At 33.7% G+C, this 10,199-nt stretch overlaps 1 protein-coding gene across 1 annotated transcript; it reads left to right on the plus strand.

Annotated features, from left to right (window-relative positions):
- Positions 1-3,082: 3,082 nt before the first annotated feature.
- On the plus strand, positions 3,083-9,627 carry LOC124836690 (uncharacterized). The gene is made up of 8 exons (XM_088108464.1): positions 3,083-3,515; positions 4,258-4,431; positions 4,527-4,628; positions 5,296-5,394; positions 5,972-6,103; positions 6,396-6,533; positions 6,853-7,032; positions 9,070-9,627. Exons 1-8 carry the CDS (start codon positions 3,135-3,137, stop codon positions 9,469-9,471), a joined length of 1,608 nt encoding a protein of 535 aa, XP_087964590.1. The 5' UTR covers positions 3,083-3,134; the 3' UTR covers positions 9,472-9,627.
- The last annotated feature ends 572 nt before the right edge of the window (positions 9,628-10,199 follow it).

Here is a 10,199-nt window from a genome sequence, read left to right on the forward strand (position 1 = left end):
TGAACGTGTAGTGTAGTATCAATAACAATAACAAACAACAAACAAGTTCAATAAAAAACAACAACAAACAGGTTACCAAACAACAACAAATAAGTTCAACAAAAAAATAAAATAAACAACAAACAAGTTCAACAAATAAGTTTTTCAAAACGAAAACGAAAATGAAAACTAACCTTCAAAAGGTGAGTTCGTCGAAATAAAGTGTTGCCACCAGTGAGAGAGAAAGCATAATGCGTCTATGAAGAACAAGAACTCGAAAATAATCGGTCAAAACAAACGGAAATCATACCTAAAGTAATTAATTAACATGTATTTGTAACAAATGAAAGAAAGATTACATGTGATGGTCGTCAAATAACAAATGAATGAATTTTCAACCTCCCGCTCAAATTTTTATTGAATTCACTAACCTTTTAATGTTTAACGCTGGGGCATTCAACGTTTTATATCCTTTTGACGTTTAATTCTAGAGAATTCGACATCATACGTAAATACATTTTCACCTTCGCGCCAAACATTTTCGCAAAATTTACCCAATATAACAAATTGACGTCAAATTACAATTCTAAACGACGTCTAATAATTGCATTTATTTACAAAAATGTCACAGGTCATTTTTAACATTGACTATTCAGTGGTTGGACGTTGAACATGTGACGTTATACTCTGTTTTTGCACTAGTGATTGCCAATGGGTTTCACCATACCACACTCATAAGGTTAGTCCGTTCCGCGTCTTAGGATATAATGGAGCACGTAGATTAGGACCTCGTGCTACTCTTACCACATGCATTGCTCCTCTCTAATTGAGAATGACTATTCATTAGAGTGTCAGGATAACCCTCAAGAACTTCGTACATTCATACACAACTTGAAATAACCACTAGAAGTTTTCCTTAGAAACTCTTATTCAATCATACATTGATATAGACACTAACATCATTAGTAAACTTTAATAACATTCATAAAATATACTGAACATGTCATAAAGTACCAATCAACCTTAAAATAAACCACATAAGCAAAAGAATGAAACAACAAAGAGAGAATGCCATAAACACTAGCGTTGAGTGGCACATCCTTGTTGTTAAGGCCATTCTTTGCGCAAACCTAGCGCGTGAGTGCCTTCCTACTGCAGTTGAGTGCTAAAGCTCTCGGCTCTCTAGCGCTCAAGATCCGCTGACTGTCGTTAAGCGCCACACTAGAAGAGTGAAAACCTCTACTTTTAGCCCTAGTTTCCCCCCATACCTCTCCTAATGATTAAAATGATATCCTAGACATTGGGAATGATTTAAAAACAATTTTATAGCTTAAATTAGATACACTAAACCAACTTGACTACTCCAAATTGCCTAAACTCACTTCCACACTTTTTAACGCATAAATTAACAACCTAAGGGTCTAAACTAGTCAGAAATGATCCAACAACAGACCTCAAACATTTACTTCAACTCAAACTTACTATTTTAGAATCTCACTAATAAAAATCACTAAAATGAACCAAAAACCATACAAAATACACCCTATTAACTACCAACCAATTCTACATCAGATTTCCACTAACTCAAAGCTCAAAAAAATTTTAAATGACCCTAAAACAAACACAAAAACTCAGTTCCACCCATTCGACCTTTACTTCAAAATCTCGCCTATCAACATCCCCTCTTAAGGTCCAAAACTACCTATAACTCAGTTTATTATCTACTTCCTATTACAACATCAACTTCTTATCATTTTTATACATCCTAACAACAACATTTGCAAGTTCATTCCATTCCCAAATCAAAATTATCAATGTCAACATGCATCAATTAACTAAGCTTACTCAATAAAACACGATTAACACCATTGCAATTATAACCAAATTAACATACAATAACTTTAAATACTAATAACCACCAATTCTGGTTTATAATTCAAATTAAAAAGAACCACTTGCTTCCCTTACCTGATTGAGAAAACTATCACGACTTTATACATCATACTATCTCTGCCTCAACTCAAAAAGTTCTAAAAACACCTACAAACCATATAATCTTGATCAGAGTAAGTCTTGCGAACCTTTTATCAACAATGAGTTAGAAAAGAAGATCAATGACACATACGAAAAAAACTTATATGCATGTGCCTTAAACTAAGACTTAAAGAAAAATTAGTAGAAACTTACTTGTTTTATAATAAAAACCGATAGGTAGAAAATGGAGAACTCACTATTGTGATCTCTTAGACATATCTTAATCATCAAACAAATGTATTAAGAATACAAAATCTTAGAAAAGAGGGAGGGAAAACTCAAAGAATGACTTTTAGAAAAGATAGTGCATGTTAAAATAATAAAACATATTTATGAAATTCTATTTATATTAATTAATTATTTTAATATTAAAATATTCAGTCTCATTATTTTAAAACACATATCCACTTTAATACTCTACTTTCTAAGTTCTTATATATTATATAAATAAAAAACCAAAATTTAAAAAATATAGAATTCAAAACTAAAATTAACTATGAAGTTTTTTTTTTTTTTACAAATAATAGTTTAAAACGAAAACACGAATACTTTTCTCTGTTTTGATAACATTTAAAAGAAAAAAAATAGAAGTAGACGAGAAATAATGTCAATTGTTTTTTAATCATGATAATGGTAATTGTTTGATTGAATAAAATTCGGATAGAAAATAGAATAAAATTTATTATTATTTTTATTATATTGTTATTTTCTTTCTATCCAATCAAACAATTTTACTTAATATTTTATAATTGGACCTATTTTATTTATTTTTTCATCTATTTTAGTTCTTTCTTTACAGCCAAACCTACCCTTAAAATAATTATTAAACCCTTGGTTTCTTAAAACAACATTTGATCCTTGATAATCAATAAAACTTTATTGAATAACACTAGATTCAGTCAAAAGGCCACACAAATAATAAAAAACGTTAATAATAATGTAATAAGAAGAAAAATTAACAAAATATAAAATAAACGACAGTAATAAAATAAAATCCTTGAATTGCAGAATCCGAATCAAACACGAAGATGAATGCAGATGCAACTTTCGCACCGTTCCCTTTCTAAAATCCATTAATATTTTCTCTCATTTTCTCACACTTTCTCTCTGAACTTTCTTCAATGGCAGTTGCAGCTTTCAAATCCTCTTCGCGAAGAGGAACCCAATCCTCTGCTCCTTCCAACGCCTCTTCTTCCTCTGGCAGATCCTCCACTAGAGCTCCCAACCCCACTCGCAGGTCGAGGAGCGTGAGCGCGTTCGCTAGGGGTAGTTCGGCCATTTCCACTGAGTTCCTCAACAAGAGGGATAATCCTCTTTTCGACGAAACGCAGTCCGCGAAAACTGTTCTAGAAACTTCCACGGCGCGTGGAGCGGCGCGAAGTGCCGAACCCGCGCGCAGGGAATCAGGTCGGGCTCTTTCCAGAGCAGAATCAGGTCGACGGACGCGGTCAGCTTCGCAGTGCCCGGTTTCAAGGCGGCATCTGAGCTATTCTACTTCTGAGGTGCGTTGAACTGGTCTCTAATTACAATTAAAAGTGTTAATTGATTTAGGACTTTGCAATTGAAGTATAATTATTAATTATCAATTTTTCATATGATTTATTTATTTTATTTTGTTTAGTCCAAAAATGCATTCATTCGAGTTCCTAAATAATGATTTAATTATAATATAACAAATAAATGTAGGTAAAGTTGAAGATTAAACTAGGAGTGTGAATTTTTTAAAATAGATTATTAAACATCTTTTTTTTTTCATGGACATGAGGCTGGTAAGCAAAGTTTAAGCGAGTAATGTGTTTATTTTAAAATAGAGAATTGAAAATACAAATTGAGTAAAGGGACTAAAATTGTATTGAGATTTGATTGTTTAAAAACAAAAAATGTAATATAGTGTAAATTGAGGAATGAAAGTTTTGTTTGTTTGTTTGTGTGTGTCTATAATATCATTATGTTTTTGGAACCCCAAATTTGTGTTGAGAAATTTGGGGGCTCGGAACTACATCTGTCAGATAACAACTGGTGTAAGAGGTAAAATTAGTTTCTTAAATAAGTGCTGTTGTAGCTTTTCAATGTAGTATTGATTACTGTTTTTTTTTTTGTATTTATATCTCTAACCATATTGATGATGCAGATCAAAAACTAAAATGAATTAATATGATAAGGTTAACTTTGGAATGGGGGGCATTGAAGGAAAGGTTTACGTGAAATAGAACTTATTTGCACATTTGTTGTTTTTTTGTGTAGAGCGAGGTTGAATGTAAAGAAGGGAATGATTTGAAGTTAGTGGGGAGTAATAGAAAAGGTGATTTGGTGAGAAGAAGTGAGAATGGTGTGACTGATCAAGTGAAGGATTTGCACACATGGTCTAGTCGGCATTCATCTGTTGAGGTCTCAGATTGTTTTGCTGCACTCTGGTTAGTTCCTTCCATTGCTGGTGTGTTTTGTAGCGTATTGGAAACATCAAGTCAGGAAAAGTTTACTTATTTTTCAATGGTCATTTTGTTTGTTTGTAGTCTGGTTTGCAAACTCAAACCTGTGATGACGAAGCATCAACAGCAAGTTCTGGATTTGGTTCTGATGAGAAAACTATAAAGGCAGTTTTTGAACAGATGAAGGTGAGGTAACGAAGCGTGCAATGTATTTTTGGATTGATTGAACCGTCAAGTTGATCCTTCAAAGTTACTAGCTTGCACAGTAGTTCCCTAGATCTTTTGTCTCTAGGGCCTACTTGCTTAATAAAATCATTTGAGGATTGTTATGGTATCGTTCTAGTTCTTTGAAAAACTGGTTTGGAAATAAAAAATTTCAGGACATGTGGTGATATATGTAACTTTGGTCTAATAATTCAGAGGTTTACTCTTCAAAATATGGTGAAATTGAAAGGAACCAAGCAGAATCGATTGCAGTTTTTCACCCTTTGTTGCCTCTGTTTTTGTTCCCTTACAACGTAGAACCAACTCTTTTGTTTATAAATTATAATCCATTCTATCCCAGTGGATATGAACAATATTATAGTGGTTTATTTCGTTTCATTCCTCCTACCATTAAAAATCAATACAAAGTCATTCATAGTTTTTTTGTCATGTGTGCTTAAAAACTTGATGCCACAGTTCACTGATGTAGAGTTTGTTTCCCACGAATAGGAAATTTCAATCCATGAGAAATTATTCCTCCTAGGGAGAAACTTTAATGCTTATATGATATAAAGACTGCATAAAATGAATAATTGTTCTTGATGACAATTAGATAACTTTTGGTACATTTGGGTCTTGATTTCTGTAGTCAGTACAAGGAGATCTGCCGGAAGCCAGTGATATATATGAAACAGTTCGTTCTGAAGTGAGGCGTGCTATTTCTGAGATTCAGATTGAACTTGAAAGTGTATGTTTCATAAACTCCTATATTTCTCATTGTTGGTTTTAAGTCAACTGCCACTGTTTGAATTGATTTAGCTTAGCGTGATTAATACAATATGTCACTATTCATGAGTATGTGTTTGTGTGTCTCATACTAATAATTACAATTGTATATTATTAACATTTTAAAGCTGTGAAAGGAAAAGGTTGGGTTCGACAGCTACTAGCCTTAAGTAATTGCTAGCCAAGAAGCAGGGCATGGCAGTTTATTCTCTGGAAATAAATCATAAATTGCCCCTGACGAAAAAATTCAGGACAACCTCTTCTAGTTTCACTGCATTTTCAAAGTTGGAAGTTCAACTCGTCCAGGAACACATGACATTTTACATGACTTTTCTCAATTGATACATTTCTTGTGATTTTCATTTATATTTCTAGGGAAGTGCTTACTAACATCATTTCTTTCTTTATAGTTTGTGCTCAAAATTTCTGGTTGCCCATCACAACACAACTCACAAAGTTGGAGTGTTATTTATTGTTGATATAATTGTAAAAGGAAGTATTATGCTATGTTCTAACTTGTTTCTAACTCTGGGTTTTAGGCTATCCAAAAGAGAAATGTTACTGCCATCTCTGTTAGTAATGTGGCTGATATTCCTCCTGACTTGGTAAACCCTGGTGCAATAGAATTGGTTTTGGAGATTAGAAAAGAGTATGCCAAAAAGCATGAAGAGGTGATGTTCCATTCGATACTTTTAAATGGAGCCTGGTTAACTTTTTTTTCTTTGTTGGTGCTCATCTCATAGTTGAGCTTGAGGGTTGGTATCATTGTTGCCCAAGAACATGTTTTGTTTCTGAAGCTCTTTTGTGTTTTTATGTGGGAACTCTCAAATGAGCCACCAATTCCTTTCCTCTCTCAAGATCAAATTTCAGTCTTGCCCTTTGTTTAGAGTTTATATTGTGTATTAGGAATATAGTCTCGTCTATTTTTAGTTTCACTCTAAGCAGACCTTATCATACTTACAGTCCCAGCAGCGAGCTAGAAATCTTCGAGCAGAACTGGCCATTGAAGAGCACCGTGAGCGGGAACTGGATAGAATCCTGAGAGAAGTTCTTCCATCTCCCAAGACCCCTATTGTACAAAAATCTCGTACAGCAAGAAAAGTATGTTTTATTTTGGCATTTGTTTATTCTAATGCAACTTTTCAAACTTGTCATGCGTGATTCTTAAATTCTTTGCCCATTATAGCATGTGTTTTGTATTGTACATGGAGCTTATTTTATCATTATGAATGTAGAAAGGAAAGATTTGCCTAAATCATAAACCTTATTTGAAATATTTTAACTCATTAATCTCAGTGCTGTGGGATGAAGATGATGATAGTATAGCTGTTGCTATAGATATTTATGCAGTTGTGCTTTTTTTTCTGTGTATTTAATTCTGCTCCATTTCCATTTTAATGAACCAAAAACTTGGTCACAGTCGTCTAGCTTTGAAAGAAGGAGGATGTCAAAACGTCTTGCAGAAGATGCCAAAGCTTATTTTGATGAGTGTGTCTCGCTATCAACTTTTGATAGTTCTGACTTTTCATCCCAAGAGGATCCCTCACTCAATTTGGTTGGTCCACCTACTCCATCTGGCAGCCATGTATGTTTAACCGAGGCAAGTCCTAATGCTTCAGTTTCTACTTTCATTACATTCCTCAATGATTAAAAGGTCTCTCAAGATTACTTTCTCGCATAATTTTTTTCTAAATCCCTAATAAAGTTCTTAAATAATATATTTTTAATCTTATTCCATTATAATACTTGAAACCTTCGGTTATCTTGGTGTCTTAAAGGCATTAGTATGGAAATATTAAGTAATTAAAGGTGGGATACTATCATGCTTATTGAGACTTGAAAATGGGGTCTAAAGTGTATGCATTCTCATTAGAGGCAAGTAATGTACACTGATCAACTATGTTGCTTGTTTGATGATCTATATTTTTAACTGTTTGCTTTTTGATATTGATATTAGACCTATAATAACTTCAAGGCTACTTAATTGTGTTCCGGGAAAATTTCTCTCAACCTGGTAGGAAGTGAAGAGCTGGGAATGAAAAACTACAGTTCAAACCACTAAGAAAATTTGAGGTCAATGGTTTCACTATACATTATACATTTTGACATTGTTTGTCCAATAGGGAAAATGGTTGATTGTTGTTTTATAAGATTTTTCTTATGCAAGGGACAAGAAGGAAAATTGGGAATAACAAATGACAATGGTAAGATGTGTTTCTGTTAGGTTACTTTATGCGAGTAACCTAAATCTATATTCTACTCTTGCTTCAACAAACGAATAACAGAAAATAATAAAGTATGTATGCATTATTGATTCAGTAAAGTATCGAAAATACAAGTATACTCTCCCTCAAGGAAGCCTACCTTCCTCCACTGGCAAATATGCCCAGTCTTTACCCAAAAGAAATAACCTAATTAATTAGAGTGACAGGAAGACTATTTATAGTGTCTCATTCTCGCGCCCTATCCTTTCTGCTAACATGACCTGCTTCTACTAATTACCGTTCGGTACTAGGGTATACACTATTCGGCCTTTGATCCCATCCTCCTTTAATTTACCGTTCGGTACACCTTCTTCCTTCTGGATACCGTTCGGTCTATACTTCTCTTCTCCCTTCTGTCTACCATTCGGCATGTACTTCCCTCCTCCCTTCATTTGCCGTTCGGTACCCCTCGGCCTCTACTACCCTCCTCCCTTCTGCAAACCGTCTGGTCTATACTTCCCTTTTCCCTCTGCTGTTCGGTATGTACTTCCCCCTGCCTTATGGTGATACCGTTTGGTCTACTTCTCCTCTCTTACCCCGTTCGTCCTAGCTTCTCCTCTCTTACCCCGTTCGGCCTAGCTTCCCTCCTTCCTTGCTACCGTTCGGTCTTCCTCTTTTATTCCTAACAGTTTCTGGCCACACAAAAGAGATCATGATAGGAAATGATTGTAGATGAAGACCGATCGGTGTGACACTAATTAGAGAATGTTGAATGATTTTCAGTGCTGTGAAAAGGGCAAGAAAGTTGGACGAAGTTGCTAAAATGGATTTCATGGTTAACAATACCTTAAAATATTTGGTCTTTAACTAAGCTGCATGATGGCATATAAGCCATGCAACCAATCTCTCACCCAGTGGGATAATAACCTTCCAATTTTTTTGATTTTCTGTTGCATTAAGAAGACTGGAACCAATAACAACATAACTTCTATGTTGGTTCAAAATAATTGGCTATAAGGAAGTTGCAAGTTCTAGTCATTTGCCTATGCTCTGAGAATAGGAACCAAAAGGCACGAAGAAAATTGATTGTAGGAGTGGAAAAGACGCCTTTTACTAGCTTACTATAATAACTCTTCTCAAATGTGCTTGTTAGGGAATATCTTTCTACAAAAATTGCTAAGAGGAATGTTTTATCATCTATGGAGTGATCTTATTTCAACTTTCAATGATGACATAGTCATGTGCTAATAATGATTCCAATTCCTTATTTTTCCGTTCCATTGAATGTAAAAGGTTTTATGATAAGAAAAGCCTCGAAAAATGTGTTGGGTGAAGTTAACCTGTTTTTGAATTGATTGAAGTTGTTACAAATTCTGTCTTGGCCTAGTACACTCCTAAGGGAAATCATGAATATTGTTGCATCATTTTCACAGGAATCAGGCACTCGAGGACAATCGATGAATATCCATTATGGTATATCACAATCTCCTGCCAACAATGATTCTGTGGGAGCTTTTCATGGTCAAGTCAGTTCAACCTCTGACATCACAGAAACTGGTTCCAAACCCTGCTTTTCCTTTGCACAGAAACCATCCGAAACCTCTGCAATTCAACAAGACATTCAACAATACATAAAAAAGTTCGAAAAAAATGTGTTGAAGTCTTCAACAGTGAGATCAAATTATTGCGAACCTCTTGAGTATAGTTTTCAGTCATCAACTGAGAGCTTGTTGATTGATAGGGTTCTTTTAAAAAGTAGAATTGATTCTGGTAATTTGTTACTATGTGGTGGTGGTAATAAATTGTTGTCAAAATTTTACGGGAGAGGGATTTGACTTGGAAGGCATAGTTCAAGCTAACTCTTTTATATGCCTTCTAATTTTGATCTTATCATTTACACATGTATAAAATCTAAAGGTACAAGTGTTTATCTTTTCATGTACAAGTACAAATGTTTGAGCAATGCATTCTTTTATAACATTTTCACCATTGATTAAGATTCATTAAATGCTAATATATGAGAACCAAAAATATAAATTTTAGCAAGTTTTAATTAATCCAATGTCTTGAGTGTTTCTAAGTAAGATATGGATTGATAAAATGAGTGATTACTCGATTTTTCTTGTGTTCAACTAGTTAAAAACTAATTTGGATTGTATTGTACTCCTTTTTAGAATATATTATAAATTAAGTTACAATCTTATCCAACTCTTGCAAGCTTGTGAATTGGGGTGAGTTAATTCTTTATAATTTGAAAAATATGAAGTTATGAAATGGCTATTCATGTGTTGACCTACTTAAATAAAAATATCTAAAAAAATCATAACCCTTCATTAGTTTATCAAAACATTCAGATATAACTTCAATTTAAATCAAATACAACTATCAATGTTCTTAAAAAAAGCCGAAGTTAGAAATATTGTAGTTCATCAAATCCAATAAAATCTTAATAGTAAGTCTGGGCGAGTTATAAAAAAGGGTTAATAAGTGAAAATATATCATCATTTTTAAAGGACTAAATAAATCAATTCAATGAATTAAACTTAATTTGTGATCTCTTTTT

The sequence above is a fragment of the Vigna umbellata genome, chromosome 3 (genome assembly GCF_029865625.1).
Source record: "Vigna umbellata cultivar VRB3 chromosome 3, Vumbellata_1.0, whole genome shotgun sequence".
Taxonomy (NCBI): domain Eukaryota; kingdom Viridiplantae; phylum Streptophyta; class Magnoliopsida; order Fabales; family Fabaceae; genus Vigna; species Vigna umbellata.

Coding starts and splice junctions, on each gene's coding strand:
- LOC124836690 (XM_088108464.1), top strand. CDS start 3,135: ATGGCAGTTGCAGCTTTCAAATCCTCTTCGCGAAGAGGAACCCAATCC. Junction 4,629..5,295: donor CAGTTTTTGAACAGATGAAG/GTGAGGTAACGA, acceptor TGATTTCTGTAG/TCAGTACAAGGAGATCTGCC. Junction 6,104..6,395: donor ATGCCAAAAAGCATGAAGAG/GTGATGTTCCAT, acceptor TCATACTTACAG/TCCCAGCAGCGAGCTAGAAA.